Source organism: Ranitomeya variabilis, chromosome 4 (assembly GCF_051348905.1).
Source record: "Ranitomeya variabilis isolate aRanVar5 chromosome 4, aRanVar5.hap1, whole genome shotgun sequence".
Lineage (NCBI taxonomy): Eukaryota > Metazoa > Chordata > Amphibia > Anura > Dendrobatidae > Ranitomeya > Ranitomeya variabilis.
Window position 1 is genome coordinate 270,876,661 of NC_135235.1, and position 22,601 is coordinate 270,899,261.

The window sequence follows — 22,601 nt, forward strand, 5'->3', positions numbered from 1 at the left end:
TTAAGATTTCATAATTTTTATTATCCCTGAAATAATGAAGGACAAGGTGAATAGCCAAGTACTGTATCAAACAGCACTGAGCTTGACCAACTGGAAATATAAAGCTAAATCAGTGTGCTGAATTTTTGCAGCCATCAACAAAACATCCCTGTGGCTTTATTTTATGAATATGCAGTGAATGTTCATGTTTCCCCCTAATCTAGGCATGCAGGACCCATAAACACAGAAATGCATTAAGCCGGGGACCCTTCTGCTGTGTATAAGGGCTTGAACTAAACTTGTCATTATGGTTTTAATACTGAAACCAGTTGTACGGCTGTAGAGGTCCTGGTATAACAATGAAAACGATACCTGTGTTGTAGTGATCCGATGTACCAGAGCTGAGATATCAAGCTTTGAAGCTTCATGCAAATTAATGTGGGGGCGTGTCCGTGACTTCCATGTAAACCTAAACATCCCCAGCACTTCCAGGCTAATTTACATATGGTTTCAAAGCTTGATTTCTGTAGTAATCGGATGGATTACTACAAAACAGGTATCATTTTTATTGTTGTAATTGGATCTATACAGCCATATAACTCATTGCATAAATAAAATTATGCTGGCGCGTTCCCTTTAAAATTAAAGTTTGTGTGTCATTATTAGTTTTGGCTTCTATAAGTGTTATCTCTAGCATAGGATGTTGCCGAGTAGAGTCTTTATGTGCTGGTCTTCTACAGACAGGACAGAAGCTATGACCCTATGACCTATATTATGACATTGCTGAGAAGTGATACAACCGGTCTGTTCTCATCCATGAATGAAATGGGGCTGTCACAGAAACTCCATCTTTCTCCGTCTTAGTATCACCAGTTAGCACTTGGGAAAGACATTTCTTCATGAGATTGGCACCACAACAGCTAAAGAATTAGAGTCAAGAAAACATTGCTACAATAATAGGAATTAAAATACCTATATCGATGCAATTGGCAGTATATTGGCAGTGCTGAGTAGGTCATCCTGTTATATCGATACTATCGTATGTTCCCTTCTATGAATAGAAAGAATAAAAAGCAATTGGTATAAGGATTTACAAAATATTTTGCAGGGATGCCCGATATATTTGGTTCTGATGAGATACTGGCAGTGTTTTTCTGATTGGACCCATCATTTTCAGAAAAAAGTGGAAAAATCAGTGACAGTCAGAAACCAATAGACTTGGCGGCCCTGATCTACAGGATGCATTAGCCTGGACAGTTCTGTATTATTGGTATGTGTACAGAATATCGCATCTTGTACCTTTGTGAAAGTAATGATGTCCTGACTTAGGTTTTTAGTTTTTCAAGTGCTTGTTTAGCCATTACCATCCTCTATTCATATGCATGCTCAGTTCAGATGATCATGCATGCATTCAGATTGGGGAGAGTCTAGTCAAAGGCTGGCCATACAAATTTGGTAGCTGTCGGCTAAACATTTGCTTGACCAACCGCTATTTCACCCACCTACCCTATACACATGCACTCTCAGTTCTGCAGAGCATGCATTATGCATGTGTTCTCTTTGTAGAGATAGGAGTGTGCTGCTATCAGACATCTTCATCCCCCCCAACATTATCTGTTGGGGGAGAGTCTGGTACACCACATACATATTACTTAGTTGGTCGGTCTCAGTCCCACTGGGTCTAGCCAACTTTACTCTTAATAGATGTCGGCACCTTAGAAACATATTGTGTGCTGAACTGGTAATGGGACATTAATGGATGAAGAAGCATGGATGCAAAACCTATGCAGTGCCAAAAAAAACATTCCTTCATTCTGCAAGTGATCCATACTTGAAAGGAGACCTGGGTTCGTCCACATTTACAAAAACAGTCCACTGGATCGTCCACCCTCCGTGCACCCACTGAACCTGACATGTGCACGCTCACAAACAGGAGAAGGCTCCAAGTGTCTCCAGACCAAAGCTGCCCAGATGTCTCCTTCACTATCTCAGGATCATACACAGTGGAAGGGTTCCTGCAGTCTCTTGGGATTATTAACAGTGGGTGTCACATAATCTTCATGCCCGGGAGCTAGTAATGCTCAAAATGAATATAAGAGTATTATTAATATATTCTAAGGACAGAGTTGTCTGCTTCTCCCTGGGAATCCGCTCGTAACTGTAGATGTAAGAGGCAGGTCATAGAACCTCAGGGATGGTTGCCTGCGGGAAAGAAGCATGGAGAAAACATTACAACCACATTATGGATAGTCTGTAATACTATGGATAAATCAAAAAACGTAGTTACCCTCGCATGACATCTGGATTATTACATTATTTCCACAGCGCTACCCAAAACCATAGATGCATCAATTACAGGCATCTAGTTATAGAATAACCAATGGTGGTTTATGAGCATCAGCAAGCAAGTCCTTATGTGGTCTATAGAGTTACTGGTATGTATGTAACTAGGAAATGTCCCAAGCTTATAGGGGTTTAATAATGATGGCCGATACTTAAAATTGGTCATTAATATCAGATTGGTCATGGTTCAACTCCTGCACCCCGTTGTTTAGGTGGTTTAAGAGGCCACACCACATTGGCACAGCATGTAGATTTTGTTGTACCTGTGCCTGCTGCTCCTTGAATAGGATGTGATGTAGAACGCTGCAGTATTCCTCACAGATACTACAGAATGCACATAGTTAGGTCTGGTGCTGCTGCTCCTAGAATAAGATGTGCTGTAGAGTGCTGCAGTATTCATCACACCTACTACAGAATGCACAGAGTTAGGTCTGGTTCTGCTGCTCCCAGAATAGGATGTGCTGTAGAGTGCTGCAGTATTCATCACAGCTACTAGATAATGCACATAGTTAGGTCTGGTGCTGCTGCTCCTAGAATAAGATGTGCTGTAGAGTGCTGCAGTATTCATCACACCTACTGCAGAATGCACAGAGCTGTGTCTGGTGCTGCTGCTCCTAGAATAGGATGTGCTGTAGAGTGCTGCAGTATTCATCACACCTACTGCAGAATGCACATAGCTGTGTCTGGTGCTGCTGCTCCTAAAATAGGATGTGCTGTAGAGTGCTGCAGTATTCATCACAGCTATTGCAGAAAGCACAGAGCTATGTCTGGTGCTGCTGCTCCCAGAATAGGATGTGCTGTAGAGTGCTGCAGTTTTAATCACAGCTACTACAGAATGCACAGAGCTATGTCTGGTGCTGCTGCTCCTAGAATAGGATGTGCTGCAGTATTCATCACAGCTACTGCAGAATTCACAGAGCTGTGTCTAGTGCTGCTGCTCCTAGAATAGGATGTGCTGTAGAGCACTGCAGTATTCATCACAGCTACTGCAGAATTCACAGAGGTATGTCTGGTGCTGCTGCTCCCAGAATAGGATGTGCTGTAGAGTGCTGCAGTATTCATCACAGCTATTGCAGAATTCACAGAGCTGTGCCTGGTGCTGCTGCTCCTAGAATAGGATGTGCTGTAGACCACAGCAGTATTCATCACAGCTACTGCAGAATTCAGAGATGTGTCTAGTGCTGCTGCTCCTAGAATAGGATGTGCTGTAGAGTGCTGCAGTATTCATCACAGCTATTGCAGAATTCGCAGAGCTGTGTCTGGTGCTGCTGCTCCTAGAATAGGATGTGCTGTAGAGTGCTGCAGTATTCATCACAGCTATTGCAGAATTCACAGAGCTGTGTCTGGTGCTGCTGCTCCTAGAATAGGATGTGCTGTAGAGCACTGCAGTATTCATCACAGCTACTACAGAATGCACAGAGCTGTGTCTGGTGCTGCTGCTCCTAGAATAGGACTGAGCTGTAGAGTGCTGCAGTATTCATCACAGCTACTGCAGAATTCACAGAGCTGTGTCTAGTGCTGCTGCTCCTAGAATGCTGCAGTATTCATCACAGCTACTACAGAATCAGCTTTCTTCCTCCTGGATTCGAGCTCATTTGCATGACCTACGGATAGGCAATCAATAACAGAATCCAGAAGACCCCCTTTAAGGAACCCTTAGGATGTACATAATAACATTCTTATGTCCTGGAGGCATTGCTTATGATATGTTTATTCCCTGCCCGGAAGCAGAGTCCCTGGGAATGTTATCCATATCTTGGCAACTATGCGGAGCAGTCCCATGGCAGCCGCCTTGGCAGCTATGACTATAATTACTATGGCTATAGTGACAACATTGTCGCCCTCTGTATGTCAGAACGTTATCACCTGAGGAACTTTACGTATTTGTTTTTCCTCTCTAATATCTTTTTCTTCCATCTATCCAATAAATGCCATTAATATACCATAGGTCTCTCCGATAGTCTTTTTTTTTCCACTTGGGTCAGCGATGACATCCCTGCCTACTCCTGGGACGTCTGCAGCAAATCATTGACCTCATTGGTCCCATGCAGTACATTACTGATGCAAGTGATTGGCTGCAGCGGTGTAACTTCTGCCGGTGCATCCGCATGGTTCTCCTCCTCCCACCATGCAGGGATGCTGGCTTTCTTACCGCCCCAGCGGCAGCAGCTACCTATATTATTTGGAATGGATTTCAATTGTGAATTGCAAGGCAGCATCCATAGCCGGATTTGACATCTCCACTGGTTTAGTAAACTGGAAATATCCCGTAATACTCTCTGGAGACTCTGTAGTCTTGGAAGGGAGCAACATGAACCAGAGCTGTACAGGATGGGAAGGACACTTAGGTCCTGAGCAGAAGATGATTTCGATTTTTTTATTTTTTTTTTGCAAAGGAGCAGATACATTCCTTGCGTTCCATTGTTACATATATTTGTGGATTTAGTATTTTCCCATTTTTATTTCTTTTCCGTCAGAAAAGATTTAGGAAGCCTCCGTACACTTTAGATCGTGATCCAGTCGAGCTAAAATCATCATCTAATGTTTTTTCAGCTTAAAAAAAGACTTGTGCTCTGATATATAACTCCATTTTTCTGCCTTTAGAGAGGGTTGTCTTAGTTTTAAAAAAAAATGTCGAAAAGGTACAAGTAGCATAAAATCACAAAAGCACTCACCTGAAAAAGCCTCTAGTGCCCAACTGGTCTTACGCTACCCTTATCACTGGTCTCAGCAATCTTGTGCCAACATGCTAGAATTACCACTAAAGCCAGCGATTGGTAGCAGCGGTCACTTGGGAAGGTAAAGACACCAACCCTGGACAAAGATAAGCAAAGCTTGTCTGGAAGCACTGCAGCTGACACCATGGAGTGTCAGTGGATTTATCGAGCTATCAAACTGTGTGTGGGGGTTGCTGACTGTGGGGGCCCTTATAATAAGTGGAGAACTGTGGGGCCATCATATTGTGTGTGGGGGCACTCAAATTGCATGTTGGGGCTATAGAGGACATCATGTGTGGGGGGCTTTGGGGGCCATCACACTGTGTATAGGGGACTGTGGGGCCTCCATTATATACAAGTGCATCTCATTAAATTAGAATTTCATCAAAAAGTTAATTTATTTCAGTTCTTCAATATAAAAAGTGAAACTCACATATTATATAGAGTCATTACACACAGAGTGATCTATTTCACATGTTTATTTCTGTTAATGTTGATGATTATGGCTTACAGCCAATGAAAGCCCAAAAGTCATTATCTCAGTAAATTAGAATACTTTATAACACCAGCTTGAAAAAGGTTTTTAAAATCCAAAATGTTCTCCTACTGAAATGTATATTCAGTAAATGCACTCAATACTTGGTCGGGGCTCCTTTTGCATCAGTTACTGCATCAATGCGGCGTGGCATGGAGGCGATCAGCCTGTGGCACTCCTGAGGGGTTATGGAAGCCCAGATTGCTGTGATAGCAGCCTTCAGCTCGTCTGCATTGTGAGATGCACCTGTATATATAGGGGAGCTGTGGGGCCATCACACTGTGTATTGGGGACTGTGGAGCCTCCATTCTATAAATAGGGGAGCTGTGGGGCCATCATACTGTGCGGGGGGCACTTTTGGGACATCATGCTGTGGGAGGGATTATACTATGTTGGGGTTACTTTTCCAGGGGCACTGTGGTGTCATCATCATTATGTGCGTGATAGGGGACTGTGGGGGGAATTAACTGTAGCGATACTCAGCAATGAGGGCATTTCTTAAGGCATTATACTCTATAAGGGGCTTCATTATTGGCATAATTACTGTGTACCTTCCTTAATATATGCCACTTTCCCTGATTTTAAAAGCTGCCAAATTTTCAGGGAGGGGGTAATTAGAGGGGAGGGGCCCAATTAGGACTTTTTCTACAGGAACCTGTGATTTCTATCACTGCCCGAGGTCCCTGTTCCACCTGACCCTCCCCGACTGTCGGAAAGCCGCCCACCTTACTCACCCTCTCCCATCTCTCCCCCAGATCCTCATTGTTCACATACTTTCAGTTCTCCTTCAGGGTTCCCCTCTCCATCAGTTTTTACTTCTTCCTCAGTTTTCTGATCCTCTGAGTTAAGGTTTTGCATTTTTTTTCTTCTGACACATTTCAGAATGACAAGGCAAAGAATGACAACGGCCAAAAAACCTCCAACCGATGCTCCGACCAAAACTGCAACGGTCGAGTCTCTTTCAGGTGGAACTAGGAGAAGAAGACACAATGATGGAATCGTCACTGGACTGGTATGGTGGCTAATATCTCGGCTAATATCTCAAGCAATTTATCAATTAAAGGGTCAAACGTTGACATACAAAGAAGAGAGCTAATTGGCATGTTTTTCCTATGGTGCATTGCTATCGTAGACTGGCTGACTCAATACTAAATGTCGTTGCCCATTTTATACCTTCTGTAAGGACCTCTAGGCGAATTCTCCCAGTGCCCTTATGACGGTCTGGTGGGTTCAACACATAACAATGGTATTCTCCCTCATCTTCCAGCTGAACGTCATGGATTGTCACTGCTAAATCATTTTTAATGGGGTTTCCTGTAAACTCCACACGGTTCTGAAAACGCTCGAGACGTTGGTTGATGATCTTCTTATCGTACTGGATAAACTGGAAGTTCAGAAACAGAGGATGGTTACATTCTGGTGGAACTTTGTAATAACGTCGATAAACGTTTTGACAGATATTGCACAAAATATACTGATAGTGTAGCAAAAAGTCTATGGACACTATGGAAAACATGAGTTTGACACGTTATCAGGTAATTTTAGTTATAAACTTGCAGTTTTACTCTGCAATCCTCTTTCCTTCATTCATTTGCAGACCCCCTGATGTGCAGTTTGCTGCCTGATCCAAATTACCTATTTTCCCTCAGTGGTAGTGTTTCTCCCAGTAATAGAGGCTGGATGTGAGGTCTGTGTGTCTCTCCCAGTAATATAGGCTGGATGTGAGCTCTGTGTATCTCTCCCAGTAATATAGGCTGGATGTGAGGTCTGTGTGTCTCTCCCAGTAATATAGGCTGGATGTGAGGTCTGTGTGTCTCTTCCAGTAATATAGGCTGGATGTGAGCTCTGTGTGTCTCTCCCAGTAATATAGGATGGATGTGAGGTCTGTGTGTCTCTCCCAGTAATATAGGCTGGATGTGAGCTCTGTGTATCTCTCCCAGTAATATAGGCTGGATGTGAGGTCTGTGTGTCTCTCCCAGTAATATAGGCTGGATGTGAGCTCTGTGTGTCTCTCCCAGTAATATAGGCTGGATGTGAGCTCTGTGTGTCTCTCCCAGTAATATAGGATGGATGTGAGGTCTGTGTGTCTCTCCCAGTAATATAGTCTGGATGTGAGCTTTGTGTGTCTCTCCCAGTAATATAGGCTGGATGTGAGGTCTGTGTGTCTCTCCCAGTAATATAGGCTGGATGTGAGGTATGTGTGTCTCTCCCAGTAATATAGGCTGGATGTGATCTCTGTGTGTCTCTCCCAGTAATATAGGCTGGATGTGAGGTATGTGTGTCTCTCCCAGTAATATAGGCTGGATGTGATCTCTGTGTGTCTCTCCCAGTAATATAGGCTGGATGTGAGGTCTGTGTGTCTCTCCCAGTAATATAGGCTGGATGTGAGCTATGTGTGTCTCTCCCAGTAATATAGGCTGGATGTGAGGTCTGTGTGTCTCTCCCAGTAATATAGGCTGGATGTGAGCTCTGTGTGTCTCTCCCAGTAATATACGCTGGATGTGAGCTCTGTGTGTCTCAGTAATATAGGCTGGATGTGAGGTCTGTGTGTCTCTCCCAGTAATATAGGCTGGATGTGAGGTCTGTGTGTCTCTCCCAGTAATATAGGCTGGATGTGAGCACTGTGTGTCTCTCCCAGTAATATAGGCTGGATGTGAGCTCTGTGTGTCTCTCCCAGTAGTATAGGCTGGATCTGAGCTCTTTGTGCATCCACGGTGCTGATGTTTACAGTAGCTAATATATCAGCACAGCTTCTGACCTGCGCTTAGTTTCTCATTATGTGTTTTGGTTTTTTTACATCCAGTTTTCTCTGCAGTCAGTCTTCATAACCAGGAGAAGGATTTGTAACATTTTATAAAGCACTCAGCTAAATAAAGGACTTACAGACATTCTCCAGCAACAAAATGGTAGAATATTTTAATGAAGACAATTTTGAAAGTTGTGTAAATTTGCATTTAGGAAGCAAACTCCAGCATGGGATTATTTGTACTCTTATGGGACTATAAGTTCTCTGTATGGCATGGTGTAGCCACTGTATATTATTTTGTACAGAAGGCGTTGTAGTATATTGTGGGGGGTTATGTAATGTATAGTGGTACGATTATTTATCATAGTTGTAACCCAATGTCAGGGTTTTGCATAAATGTGAAAAAAGCAAATGGATTTGGTCGTGAATCAGCTTAGAAGAGAGTTCAGGAAAAGAGAACTAAGACTTACAGACCCTGTCCTCAAAACAAACTCACCTGAGGGATTCGCTGTTAACTCATTCTGCAGACTGCTATGTACTGTGATACATAGAGAATGTAGAAGTCAAACGGTGCAAAATGTTTAGTAGAATGATGGAGTCTGGGTCTGTATTTATCTTGGACATCATAGCTGGGGTATAGGGAGTCTGTAATGGGGTCTGTATTTATTCTTAGCTCCTTAGATTTTTAGGGGTCTGTATGAGGTATGTATTTATTCTGGGGTCATTTTTTTAGGATGTTCTGCTTTGGGGTCAGTGTTTATTTAAGGGGTTTGGGGTTTGTATGGATTTAATGAGGTCTGTTTTCGGATGTGTATTTATTCAGGGGGTCTGGTCTATGGTCCGCAGGTCCTGTGTATCTTGGGTCTGATCTGTATTTGGTTAGGGGGTCTAGTCTGGGGTCAAGTAGGTAGTTACTTTTTATTCTGGGCTGATATATGGATTTACTCTTGGGGTCCGTGCTTATTCAGCAGTCTGTAGTATGAGATACACATTTATTCTGGGGTCGGTATTTAATCAGGGGGTGTCAATAGGTTTAAGGTTTCAGCATTGGGACCTGTATTTGGGGGGCATCTGGATCTGTATTCATTTTGTGATCGGGGGGGGGTTCTAATTTAGGGTCTGTATTAATCTAGTTTGTCTGGTCTGATAGCTGTAGATTTATCTTGTGATCTGCATTTATCCTTGGGTCTCATCTGTTGATTTTGGGATCTGGTCTAGGACCTGTGCTTGCCCTGGGGTCTGTATTTTGGGCTGAGGTTATTTTAAGGACTTCATTTATTAGGGCTCAGGAAGTCTCTATTTATTTTGAGGTCTATATTTTAGGGACTTTACTGCCGGCATTTATTTTTAGCTTTTCTCTGGGGTCATTTTCAGCAAATTTGGGGCGTTTCTGGGCATGAAAGGCATATGTCACAAAAATCTGGGGTGACTCTTATACTCGGATCATTCTTCTTCTTGGAATTTCCAAACCTGATGTCAATGTGGATAAGAATGGAGCGTCAGTCATGTGTGCGTACATGGATGTTCTAGAACTATAAGTTAGTGACCCACGTCGTGGATTTTCACCACGGGTTTAACCCTCCGGAACTAAATCTGCCCAGTTTGGTGACTGTGGACATATCCTTATAGTTTCCATTCCTTTTTAGCCTATTCCTAGTCGTAGATACTCGGATAGCATCTTATCCAATCGCTTTCGCTCATCACTAGTTTTAAAGCAGTGTTGTCCTGATAAGGTCTTTTTTTTTTAACCAAAATTGTAAATTGACAATTTTGGTAAGAAAAAAAAAACTCAACTTGACCACAATGTGTGAACCCAAAGCTCCGCTAATGTTCTCCATCCCCGCTAAAGCCACGTTCCCCACCGATCCTACTTTATATTGTACAGTTCTATTCTTAATTCTATTATCACCTTTTTTTATTTTTTTATTCTTCCATTTTTCTGAACTCTCTTATTGAATCTCTGGTTCCTGTCCTTCCCACACAGGCTTCCTTCGCTCCAGTGCCTGTTGTGCTCGTTGCCCGAGGAGGCGAATCTCAACCCACGCGCTCCACATTCACGAGCCGAGCTGTATATTCCCATACCTCCGCGCTTACACATAAGCCTTGTTAACTGACTAATCCGGCGCACGTTGCTTCCTTTCTGTTTTCGGCTTCACGCTACGTTCCCATTCCACGGCTTCCCACACTTTCACGCGCTCTCAGTGGGACATTGAAGCCCCATTTCAATAGCACGGTGGGTTTTAGTTCCTGAGAAATTGTGAGACTTCCATTAGTGATCGCTTTCCTACTGCAAGAACATATTAGAGTTTTTGTTGCTTATTCATTTTTTATTATTTAAGTTTAGATTTCTTAAAAATATATTTTCTCATAATACATTTCAGATCTGGGCAAGAAAAATTGAAGGTATTGGAAATATCATTCCCAGATTCCATGGCCAACAATGAAGGGAAGTCTACAAGGATTGATGATACAATGGAAGTGCCGCTCATAGTAATAGCTCATGTAAGTTTTTGTTTTTCTGCTCCAACTCTCCTGCCATTTTTCATCTTTTTATTTACTTTTTTTTACTTTTTTTTCATTTTTATGCAAGTTGTGGCCAGGCTCTTTAGTGTTGGTAGGGTGAGTTGGAGTGTCTGTCCTTGTGTGGTTCCCTTATAGTATAGGTGTTTGTAAGCCAGACACAGTGCATCACACATAATGGTAAGCAAGTTCCAGCACCTACAGTGCTGTCAGAAAAACCATTGGACAATAGCCGGAGAATTAAGCATTGCAAATTGAAGGGAAGTAGGTTCCAGTACCTATAGTGCTGTCAGAATGCTGATAAAAAGGCACCGTTCAATGAAAAAAAACTTTGAATGGCAAATTACAGAGCATGGCATGAGAAAAGTCAGAAAAACCATTGGACAATGGCAGGATAAATAAGTATTGCGAATTGAAAGGAAGTAGGTTCCAGCACCTACAGTGCTGTCAGAATGCTGATAAATGAACCGCCCACTGAAAAAACATTGAATGGCAAATTACAGAGTATGGCATGAGAAAAGTCAGAAAAACCATTGGACAATGGCAGGATAAATAAGTATTGCGAACTGAAAGTAAGTTCCAGCACCTACAGTGCTGTCAGAATGCTGATAAAAAGGATCCGCTCACTGAAAAAAGTTACAGAGCATGAAAATTACAAAAGATATATTAAACTGGTATGTGCATCAAAAGTACCTTGTTGTTGAGGATGAGGCCAGCAAGACGAAGGGCAGGTTTGTGTGAAATTAAAGATATGTGTTATCAATAGGACATGGTGGAGCTTGCTGATCGCTGGGGGTTTGATCACCAGCAATCCCAAGATTGGGGCTCTGAAGACCCCGTTTAGAATAGAGGTTCACATGCTCGACCTCCGCTCCATTCATTGTCTATGGGACTGTAGGATAAAGCAGAGTACAGCAGTCTCATAGACAATGAATGGAGCGTGTGCACCTCTGCTTCATTTATGACGGGGTTTTAGAGCCCTGGTTTCAGGATAACTCAGGGTTTGAATGCTCGGACCCCCAGCGATCAGAATCCTGTAGATAAAAAATAACTTGTTATTTTTTGGGACACATAAATACTTTGTAAAAAAAAACAAAACAGGAAATGGCGGGTACGACTAGGGTTTAGTTTTGCATATAAAAGTGTTAGAATACAAAGCCAATAAAATGTCATCTGTACAATATGAGAAAAGTTGCAAACACAAAGGAAACAAGACATTGATGGAAATGAACTAGAAAGAAACGAAACATCAGCGTGGACTGAGCGTGGACGGAGCGTGGACGTTCATGGTTCTCACAAATGGTTAAATGTGGACAGGTGTGAGTCCCGGTGCGTACTGGGGACACATGATGGGGACATACTGGAGCACAATGGTTTGGCACAGATGAGCCAGTACATTCACAGAGGTCCACACCATCGCTCACCGTCTCCTCCGTACAGTTCTCGCAGCTCCGATACGTCCAGTTCATGGAGAATTGTTTGATGTCCATCTTGTAGCATGAGTTGAAGTTGCAGGGCAGTCGAATGTCGGAGCCATTAAGGGCATAAATAACAGCGGGCACAGCGATCTCCATCCCGGATGCACAAACTGAGCACATGCAAACATTAGTGGCAGAAAAGCATAACTGGAAGTCATTGCATGCAGAGCGGCACGTGGCGGTGACAACTGCGATCGGCACTTTTTTTTTAGAACTCCCATAGAAGTGAATTGTGGGAGACCCCAGTCCTTGAGATAGAGGAAGGTCCCACACCTATCAGCTATTTACAGCAAATTCAGTGGATATGCCAAAAATGTCTAGCATTACAATACTCCTTTAATTTCCTAAAAACATAGCTACAACGAATTACCCTTTAAACCAAATTCTCATTAATTAAAACTTTAAGAATGCTTTACATGATCAATGATGGGTGGTCGCCCACTGCTTTACTTAATTTTCACTGCTCCGGGGTAACAGTCTATATTTTATAGCAGAGATTGCTTCACAGTTCTGCTGGTTGTCATAGGAAACAGTCAGCAGGCTCGTTGTCAGGTCCGCTGCAGAGCTGAACTCTTATAATGCAGTGGCATAGATATTTCTACCTACATTATCATAACGTAACGTGACCATTGTGAACACTTAAAGGTTATGGATACCTTTGCACACATTTTTGTAAATGAAGAATTCAACAACTTAAAAAAAAAGAAGTCTTTTAAGATTCCTACTATTCTGCTGCTGTAGAGTCTGTTTTACCTCCTTTACATAGCTGACTGTTCTGGTGTCAGTGCTTAGGATAGCTGCAGGGAATGGGGAGAAGGTTCTACATGGCAGAACAGAGTAAGGCTAGTTTCACATTTGCGTTTAAAAACGCAGCGTTTAAAACGCAAACGCAGGTGTTGAAAAAACGCATGTAAACGCGTGCAAACGCTGCGTTTTTTAGACGCATGCGTTTTTCTCATGCGGTAAAAAAACGCGTTTACATGCGTTTTTTCCTGCGTTTGCATTTTTGAAACGAATGCTGAGAAGTGTGTGACAGCTGCCAATCATCAAAATCATCTAGAAAACCCAATATAAATAGAAAAAGCTATGATGCGACCTCTGCTGGATGTCCTCATGAACTGGAGCCTGGGAACTTTTTCCCACGCGCGACGTCATATGAGGACATCCAGCAGAGGGCGCATCACCGCGACTGAAGGTAACTATAGGTCATTGACCTACATTTCCTTCATTCCCCGGGGTTTTACAGGCACGAGCACAGCTGCATTATAGCAGAGCTCCTGCCTGTAAAATATTTTAACCCCTTCAGATGGATTTACATCGTGGGACGTGACAGATCTACAGAAGGTATGAGATATTGTTGGTTTATTATTTTTAATTTGTTACAGAACGAGGGTCTTCAGGTGGATTGAGAGAGCAATAAAATATTACAACAACCTGTGTGTTTATTTCATTAAAATACTTAGCAATATTGTGTGTGTGGTTAAAAAAAACCATTTCATGCAATTGGATTAATAATGGATAGGTGTCATAATTGACGCCTCTCCATTATTAATCTGGCTTAATGTCACCTTACAATAGCAAGGTGACATTAACCCTTCATTACCCCATATCCCACCGCTACACGGGAATGGGAAGAGAGTGGCCAAGTGCCAGAATAGGCGCATCTTCCAGATGTGCCTTTTCTGGGGTGGCTGGGGGCAGATGTTTGTAGCCAGGGGGGGCCAATAACCATGGACCCTCTCTAGGCTATTAATATCTGCCCTCAGTCACTGGCTTTACCACTCTGGTGGAGAAAATTGCGCGGGAGCCCAGGGGGATATGACATGGTTTGCTGTATGTAAACCATGTCTCATATCATGTCGGGTTTAGGCAGGAGAAATGAAAAGCCGGCAATTGAATTACCGGCTTTTCAGCTATATCGCGCTGAAGCAAATATATATACAGTCATATGAAAAAGTTTGGGCACCCCTATTAATCTTAAGCTTAATGTTTTATAAAAATGGTTTTTTTTTAAGGCCAGAAGTGGCAGGCCAAGAAAAACATCAGAAAGGCAGAGAAGAAGAATGGTGAGATCAGTCAAGGACAATCCTCAGACCATCTCCAGAGAGCTGCAGCATCAACTTGCTGCAGATGGTGTCACTGTGCATCGGTCAACTATACAACGCACTGTGTTTTTTTGCCCCCATGCATAACGCCTTTTTGTATTACCAAACAACTCAATCTTGGTTTCATGAGTCCACAGGACCTTCTTCCAAAAAGAAAATTGGCTTCTTTAAATGTGCTTTTGCATACCTCAGCCGACTCTGTTTGTGGCGTGCTTGCAGAAACGGCTTCTTTCGCATCACTCTCCCATACAGCTTCTCCTTGTGCAAAGTGCGTTGTATAGTTGACCGATGCACAGTGACACCATCTGCAGCAAGTTGATGCTGCAGATCTCTGGAGGTGGCCTGTGGATTGTCCTTGACTGATCTCACCATTCTTCTTCTCTGCCTTTCTGATGTTTTTCTTGGCCTGCCACTTCTGGCCTTAACAAGAACTGTACCTGTGTTCTTCCATTTCCTTACTATGTTCCTCACAGTGGAAATTGACAGGTTAAATCTCTGAGACAGCTTTTTGTATCCTTCCCCTGAACAACTATGTTGAATAATCTTTGTTTTCAGATCATTTGACAGTTGTTTTGAGGAGCCCATGATGCCACTCTTCAGAGGAGATTCAAACAGGAGAACAACTTGCAAGTGGCCACTTTAAGTAGCTTTTCTCATGATTGCATACACCTAGCTATGAAGTTCAAAGCTCAATGAGGTTACAAAACCAAAAAAAGTGCTTTAGTAAGTCAGTAAAAAGTAGGTAGGAGTTTTTAAAACAAGAAAATGATAAGGGTGCCCATACTTATGCACCTGTCAAATTTTGTTTGAATGCAGATTGCACATTTTCTGTTAGTACAATAAACCTCATTTCAAGGCAGAAACATTACTGTGTCCAAAAGTTATTAGATATATGAAACTGAAATAGGTGTTGCAAAATAAACCATTTTTATAAAACATTAAGCTTAAGATTAATAGGGGTGCCCAAACTTTTTCATATGACTGTATATATATATGTGTCTCAATGACATATATATATATACAGTATATATATATATATACATATATATATATGTATATATATATATATATATATATATATATATATATATATATATATATATATATAAAAAAAACGAAACCCGACTTTGGCAAAAGTCGGCGACTTTTGAAATTGGCCGATCTTTTTCTCTCAACCCTAGTTAGGATCCCTAGGGTCAGGGTTAGGGTTAGGGTTTGGATCCCATTATTACCTTGATGGTGGGGGGTGGCTTATCAGTGTGTATTATTGTTTTTTTCTATTAAAACGCAACCAAACGCATGTGCTTAAAAACGCATGCGTTTACATAGACAGCAATACGTTTTTTTGCCGCAAAAAAAGCCTCTAGAAATTACTACATGTTGCATTTCTGCGACCAAACGCAAGCATAGAAAAGACGCATGCGTCGTCAAACGCGGCAAAACACATACAAAAAAACCGCATGCGTTTTTAATGTTAAATATAGAAAAAAAAACGCATGCGTTTTTTTGCGCTAAAACGCAGCGGCAAAAAACGCAAATGTGAAACCAGCCTAAGATTCCTACTATTCTGCTGTTGTAGAGCCTGTTTTACCTCCTTTACATAACTGACTGTTCTGGTGTCAGTGTTTAGGATAGCTGCAGGGAATGGGGAGAAGGTTCTACACGGCAGAACAGAATAAGATTCTTACTATTCTGCTGTTGTAGAGTCTGTTTTACCTCCTTTACATAGCTGACTGTTCTGGTGTCAGTGCTTAGGATAGCTGCAGGGAAGGGGGAGAAGGTTCTACACGGCAGAACAGAATAAGATTCTCACTATTCTGCTGTTGTAGAGTCTGTTTTACCTCCTTTACACAACTGACTGTTCTGGTGTCAGTGTTTAGGATAGCTGCAGGGAAGGGGGAGAAGGTTCTACACGGCAGAACAGAATAAGATTCTCACTATTCTGCTGTTGTAGAGTCTGTTTTACCTCCTTTACACAACTGACTGTACTGGTGTCAGTGTTTAGGATAGCTGCAGGGAAGGGGGAGAAGGTTCTACACGGCAGAACAGAGTAAGATTCCTACTATTCTGCTGTTGTAGAGTCTGTTTTACCTCCTTTACATAGCTGACTGTTCTGGTGTCAGTGTTTAGGATAGCTGCAGGGAATGGGGAAAAGGTTCTACACGGCAGAACAGAGTAGGATTCTTACTATTCTGCTGTTGTAGAGTCTGTTTTACCTCCTTTACACAACTGACTGTTCTGGTGTCAGTGTTTAGGATAGCTGCAGGGAATGGGGAGAAGGTTCTACATGGCAGGACAGAGTGTCTGGGGAAGGGGTTAAACATCTATGTCTTTAGGGAGGGATGAGGACATAGGTTGAACTCTATACTGTGTATCACATAGGCTGTGGGTTAGCTACAGACAGAAGAACACCCAGGGGAAAGGAGAGGGAAATCATCCAATGCTCAGTGTCAGTGTGAATACGAGGGAGAAATAGATCATTCATGGCCTATATAAGAAGGATGAAACATAGGAAGGAAGGGGCAATGGGTAGTGATGAGCGAATATACTCGTTGCTCGGGTTTTCCGAGCACGCTCGGGTGTCCTCCGAGTATTTATGACTGCTCGGAGATTTAGTTTTCATCGCCTCAGCTGAATGATTTACATCTGTTAGCCAGGCTGAGTACATGTGGGGGTTGCCTGGTTGTTAGGGAATCCGCACATGTAATCAAGCTGTCTAGTAGCTGTATATCATTCAGCTGCCGCGATGAAAACTAAATCTCCGAACACTAACAAATACTCGGAGGACACCCGAGCATGCTCTGGAAAACCCGAGGAACGAGTACACTCGCTCATCATTAGTAATGGGGGCACATTGGGATGAGGGAAGTCTGACATTAGGGGCAGACTGCAAACTGTGTATCTAAAGGTAACCGCTAACATACAATGCTATGGTTTTATGCAATCTATTGATCCATGGGGTGTACTTAATTTTTCACATTTTTTTTCAGCATTTTGGCATATTTTCTCTTAATTAAACAGTGACGCGGTGCAATTTCTCATGCGTTCTTGTTTGTTCATCTGAGGTTGTATTTACCTCATTTTAGGACCTTCTAAGGACCGGTTCATTTTATTATGTCCTGTTACAAAAAAACCCCAGAGAATTCCAATATTGTGTATTTATTTTTTCTGACTGCATGTAAAACATTTTTTTTTTTCATGTCAAAGGCGTCCATAGCTTTTAAATTCATATTTGTGGAAAGACTGAGCCAACAAAAAACACTCAGATTCCAGCTCTGAAGCCTGAATGCAGCTATGGGCCGATAATAGTGCAGCGCCCCAGAGTCCTGGTCGTTGCAGTACTGTGGCTCCGCCACTATGGGGAGCTATGGTGCGTCTGATGGCACTGAAGGAGTTCATCTGATCAGGTATCACAGACACCAATACATTTCATAGCCGGGCCTCCGGGGGGAGCTAAGGGTGCTATTCATTAGGCCACTCCCCACCATAGTGGGTAAACTGGGGGTCAGGCAGGAAGTTAGATCAGAAAGCTGACTGGGTTGGGACCAGGCAACACCTTGTGGCAGAGGGTGTTGTAGGGGAAGATACAGTAGGGTCTCTGTCAGGGGTGGGATCCTGGCAGAGGCTTGGCAACTTGAACGAACGTAACGGGACCGTGCCTGCTCCGGGTAGCGGCGGTGCCCAAGGAAGGATTAGAAGAGAGATAGATTGTGCTGAGTGAGAAACGAGATCACGCAAAAGGAGAAATACCAGTAGGAGTCGTGCTGTAAGACCGAAGCAACATCCTACTGAGGCGCACTACCGGTGGCCGGAACGCCGAGGGAGTATCATAACATTCAGCTTCAAGCAATACTCTAAACAGCGGCAGGACAGTCAGTTTAAGGCGGGCTGTCTAACCTAAATCACCTATGCAGTCTTGGGGGGCAACTTGTGGAGAGGGGCGACTCTAGGGTCCCGGAAGAGCTCCGAGCCTACCCGTCAAACGGGTGCCGTCCCAACCAGAACATCAGGGAGGGACGGAGGATTAGCAGAACATCATCTAATCGAGTTGGGAGGGAACTTAAGAAACAGACACAACAGTTGTGGGGGACTTCCCGTAAGCACAGCAGGGAAGGACCACAACACATAGCGCTAGAAGGAAGGCACCGATTTCCACCTGTGAAGAGAACTCTGGAGGCGCCATTGGACCGGCCGGACTTGCGCAGCCTGGTGAACCGTATTCCGGACTGAGGACTCAGAGATCTTCAGTAAAGAGGTAAAGAGACTGCAACCTGGTGTCCTCGTTATTTACTGCACTGCACCACCACAGCGTCACCACCATCATCCATATCTATTATTCACTGTACGCCCCACGGCAGGGTCACGGACCGGGGCCTAGCCGCCGTGACAACCCCAGAGCAGAGACTCAGAGGCCCGGTACCGGGTACCCCTCGGCCCTGCGGCAGTGGGGGCGCTACAACTTGGCGTCACGAACAGGATCTACTTAAGCCTGAGGAATCGGGTCATGTGTGCCTTGGAATTGTGATTTATTTTGCTTGAACTGTGACTTATTGCAAAGACTGTGGATTGCCACTTGCCGCCAAAAGTTCCCGCCAAAACCGCCGCCATTACAGCGCTAAGGAGAGCGCAGGAGAAGACGAAGGGCGTGGAAGTGGGCGTGAACAAGCTGGAGAGCGCGAAAGACAATGGCCGCCCAGTCTAAATATTTCTGCCCCTTGAGGACGTGTCCGTCAGCAGCCGAGATCCGCCTACTGATCCTCAATGGGGGGCGGAGACAACGAAAGCGAAACCGCCCACGAAGGAGAGAGCGGGAAAAGGACCAGGAAGAAGAATTCAGCGACATGGAGGACGCCATGGCCAGCCGCCCGGAGCCGGAGCGTGGGGTCGGAGCCGAGGACTCCCCCAGCTACCCGGAGAGGCACCGCAGCCAGACCTCCACAGTTGACGCTGACCTCCTGCAGACCGGAGCGGATGAGCTGATCCACCAACTCCTGCAGACGCAGCTGAGCACTGAGGCCGGGTGGAAGAAGGCCATCATCGGGAGCCTCGCCAGACGTCTGTCGGCAGCCTCGTCTGGTCTGGAGCAAGAAAGAAGTTCCAGCGCTCCGAAGCCATCAAGCAAGGCCCTGCCGGAAAGCGAGATGCTGCGAGCAGAGATGACAACGTCGCAGCACGAGGCCCTGCAGCCAGCATTCCAGACCCCAGCGGAGGCAGAGCAGACCGGCACCGGAGGGACCGCATCTGAAGCAGGTATGAAGGACGACCCTGCCCTGACAACCGACATCACTCCAGTGACTGCTAGTGCCCCAGCTGCTGACTCCGTTCCAGTGACTGATCTTGCAGCAACCGCTACCTCTGCTGCAGCAAATGCCCATACTCAAGCTGTGCAGACATCCATCGCTGCGCATGATTTAACCGTACATGAAAGACGGATTAACGGCGTTTGTCCAGCACTGGGTGTAACCCTGGACCTCACTTTCCCCAGGCCAAGAAGGGTTAAGTGCCAGGTGCAGCCCTGGAAGCCGTCCAACTAAACCTCGGAAACCTGAACATGTAAATAGTTAACTGTTCCTCTGCTGTTTTGCTGCTAAAACCCATCCAGGGTTAACTCTTAAAGGGATACCTTTGTTGACCCGGGATCCCTATTGTTTTTGTTTGTTTTCTACGTTTTTGCACCAGTTATCAAGAACTGCTGAATCATGAACAATGCATGATACAAAATCCTTGTATATAGTTTGCACCTTCTTAAAGGTGCTCCCAACTGGTTTTACTTAAAGAAGGACTCTTTGTGAAGATACCACACTGGAACCTTTGCTGAGTATGGACTGGTAGCTTGAGAAGGCGTGCTACCTCATAGAGACTTGGTCCCCTCTTAAAGGGGATGTTCATTTGTTGCGCTTAAACGGCGATATTGCTTTAAGACTGGAAGCAATAATGTCTCGACCAAAGAAAGTGATGATAATGTTTATGTGAGTAAGTTATATGTATTTAACTAGTTGATTGTGAAGAAATGCTGATGATGTTCTCTGAAAAGAAAAAGTGAAAGATAGTGAGAAAGATAATGAGAAGGCTTAATGTTTAGTAGAGAATGTTTTGATAATGTTGATAGATAGTTAGGATAGAAGGTAAACCCTGAGTCCTCATAGGAGTCATGTAGAGATGGCTCAGTGCTCTTAAACTGAAAGTAATGTTATGTTCTATACCGTGTATAGTAGTCGAAAAGGCAGTAGGCCCGGGCTGAACGGGGCGGTCCTGCATAGAAAGGAGAGGCAGTAGGTCTGGTGCCGTTAGGACAGGCGGTCCTGCAGATTTAAAGAAGGAGAATGAAAAAGTTAAATTACCTTATAATGTGATTATAGGAAGGTCTTTAGTGGATTCAGAGTGTATGTCCTTAAAGGCAATGTTAAATTATTGTTCAACAATTTTGCACTTAGTAGAATACCCGGTTGGGTAAGAAGAGTTATTTATAGCATGTTGCTATGATATTTAACCATGTTTGTAACGTTCAAGTGTCCTTACCTCCCATAAAGGGAAGCCTGTTCAAGTATACTTATTGTTATTGCACTCAACAAAACTGTATGTCTTTTTGCTAACTTGTATTGTTGTTTTCTTCCCAGTCCCGGAGTACTGTGTTTAACCAGGGGGGAGTGCAGCGCCCCAGAGTCCTGGTCGTTGCAGTACTGTGGCTCCGCCACTATGGGGAGCTATGGTGCGTCTGATGGCACTGAAGGAGTTTATCTGATCAGGTATCACAGACACCAATACATTTCATAGCCGGGCCTCCGGGGGGAGCTAAGGGTGCTATTCATTAGGCCACTCCCCACCATAGTGGGTAAACTGGGGGTCAGGCAGGAAGTTAGATCAGAAAGCTGACTGGGTTGGAACCAGGCAACACCTTGTGGCAGAGGGTGTTGTAGGGGAAGATACAGTAGGGTCTCTGTCAGGGGTGGGATCCTGGCAGAGGCTTGGCAACTTGAACGAACGTAACGGGACCGTGCCTGCTCCGGGTAGCGGCGGTGCCCAAGGAAGGATTAGAAGAGAGATAGATTGTGCTGAGTGAGAAACGAGATCACGCAAAAGGAGAAATACCAGTAGGAGTCGTGCTGTAAGACCAAAGCAACATCCTACTGAGGCGCATAACCGGTGGCCGGAACGCCGAGGGAGTATCATAACATTCAGCTTCAAGCAATACTCTAAACAGCGGCAGGACAGTCAGTTTAAGGCGGGCTGTCTAACCTAAATCACCTATGCAGTCTTGGGGGGCAACTTGTGGAGAGGGGCGACTCTAGGGTCCCGGAAGAGCTCCGAGCCTACCCGTCAAACGGGTGCCGTCCCAACCAGAACATCAGGGAGGGACGGAGGATTAGCAGAACATCATCTAATCGAGTTGTGAGGGAACTTAAGAAACAGACACAACAGTTGTTGGGACTTTCCGTAAGCACAGCAGGGAAGGACCACAACACATAGCGCTAGAAGGAAGGCACCGATTTCCACCTGTGAAGAGAACTCTGGAGGTGCCATTGGACCAGCCGGACTTGCGCAGCCTGGTGAACCGTATTCCGGACTGAGGACTCAGAGATCTTCAGTAAAGAGGTAAAGAGACTGCAACCTGGTGTCCTTGTTATTTACTGCACTGCACCACCACAGCGTCACCACCATCATCCATATCTATTATACACTGTACGCCCCACGGCAGGGTCACGGACCGGGGCCTAGCCGCCGTGACAACCCCAGAGCAGAGACTCAGAGGCCCATTACCGGGTACCCCTCGGCCCTGCGGCAGTGGGGGCGCTACAATATAAGCCGTAATTCAGGATCAGTGCAAGATAAGTAATGTCATTTATTTACAAAATTACACCGCAGATATGTTACAGGGGGTTACTAAAGTGATACCATACTCTAATATACTTTATGTTTTATTTACTCCAAAGTTTCGAGTTTGTTGTGAAAAAAATCAGGACATTGGTGATTTAGAGGTGGGATAGATAATAGATAGATAAATAGATAGATAGATAATTGATAGATAGGTAGATAGATGGATAGATAGATAATTGATAGATAGATAGATAGATAGATAGATAGATAATATGATAGATAAATAGATAGATAATAGATAGATAGATAATAGATAGATAGATAGATAGATAGATAGATAGATAGATAGATAGATAGATAGAT

The 22,601-nt window shown here is 44.0% G+C and overlaps 1 protein-coding gene and 1 long non-coding RNA gene across 3 annotated transcripts in view; one reads left to right on the plus strand and one right to left on the minus strand.

Moving 5' to 3' along the window:
- Positions 1-22,601, minus strand: part of SCN2B (sodium voltage-gated channel beta subunit 2) — a 25,487-nt gene continuing 2,886 nt past the window's right edge. The window contains exons 2-5 of one of the 2 annotated variants that reach the window (XM_077249905.1): positions 12,265-12,428; positions 6,748-6,958; positions 6,349-6,545; positions 1-2,181 (exon numbers count right to left, since the gene is read on the minus strand). In XM_077249905.1, the coding sequence (XP_077106020.1) occupies positions 2,158-2,181; positions 6,349-6,545; positions 6,748-6,958; positions 12,265-12,428 (596 nt within the window). In that variant the 3' untranslated portion in view covers positions 1-2,157. Of the gene's footprint in view, positions 2,182-6,308; positions 6,546-6,747; positions 6,959-12,264; positions 12,429-22,601 lie in introns of both variants that reach the window. The other variant, XM_077249906.1, reaches the window with a different exon arrangement.
- Positions 8,188-22,601, plus strand: part of LOC143764383 (uncharacterized) — a 19,985-nt gene continuing 5,571 nt past the window's right edge. The window contains exon 1 of the long non-coding RNA XR_013213175.1: positions 8,188-10,822. This is a non-coding gene — a long non-coding RNA (uncharacterized LOC143764383). The remainder of the gene's footprint in view (positions 10,823-22,601) is intronic.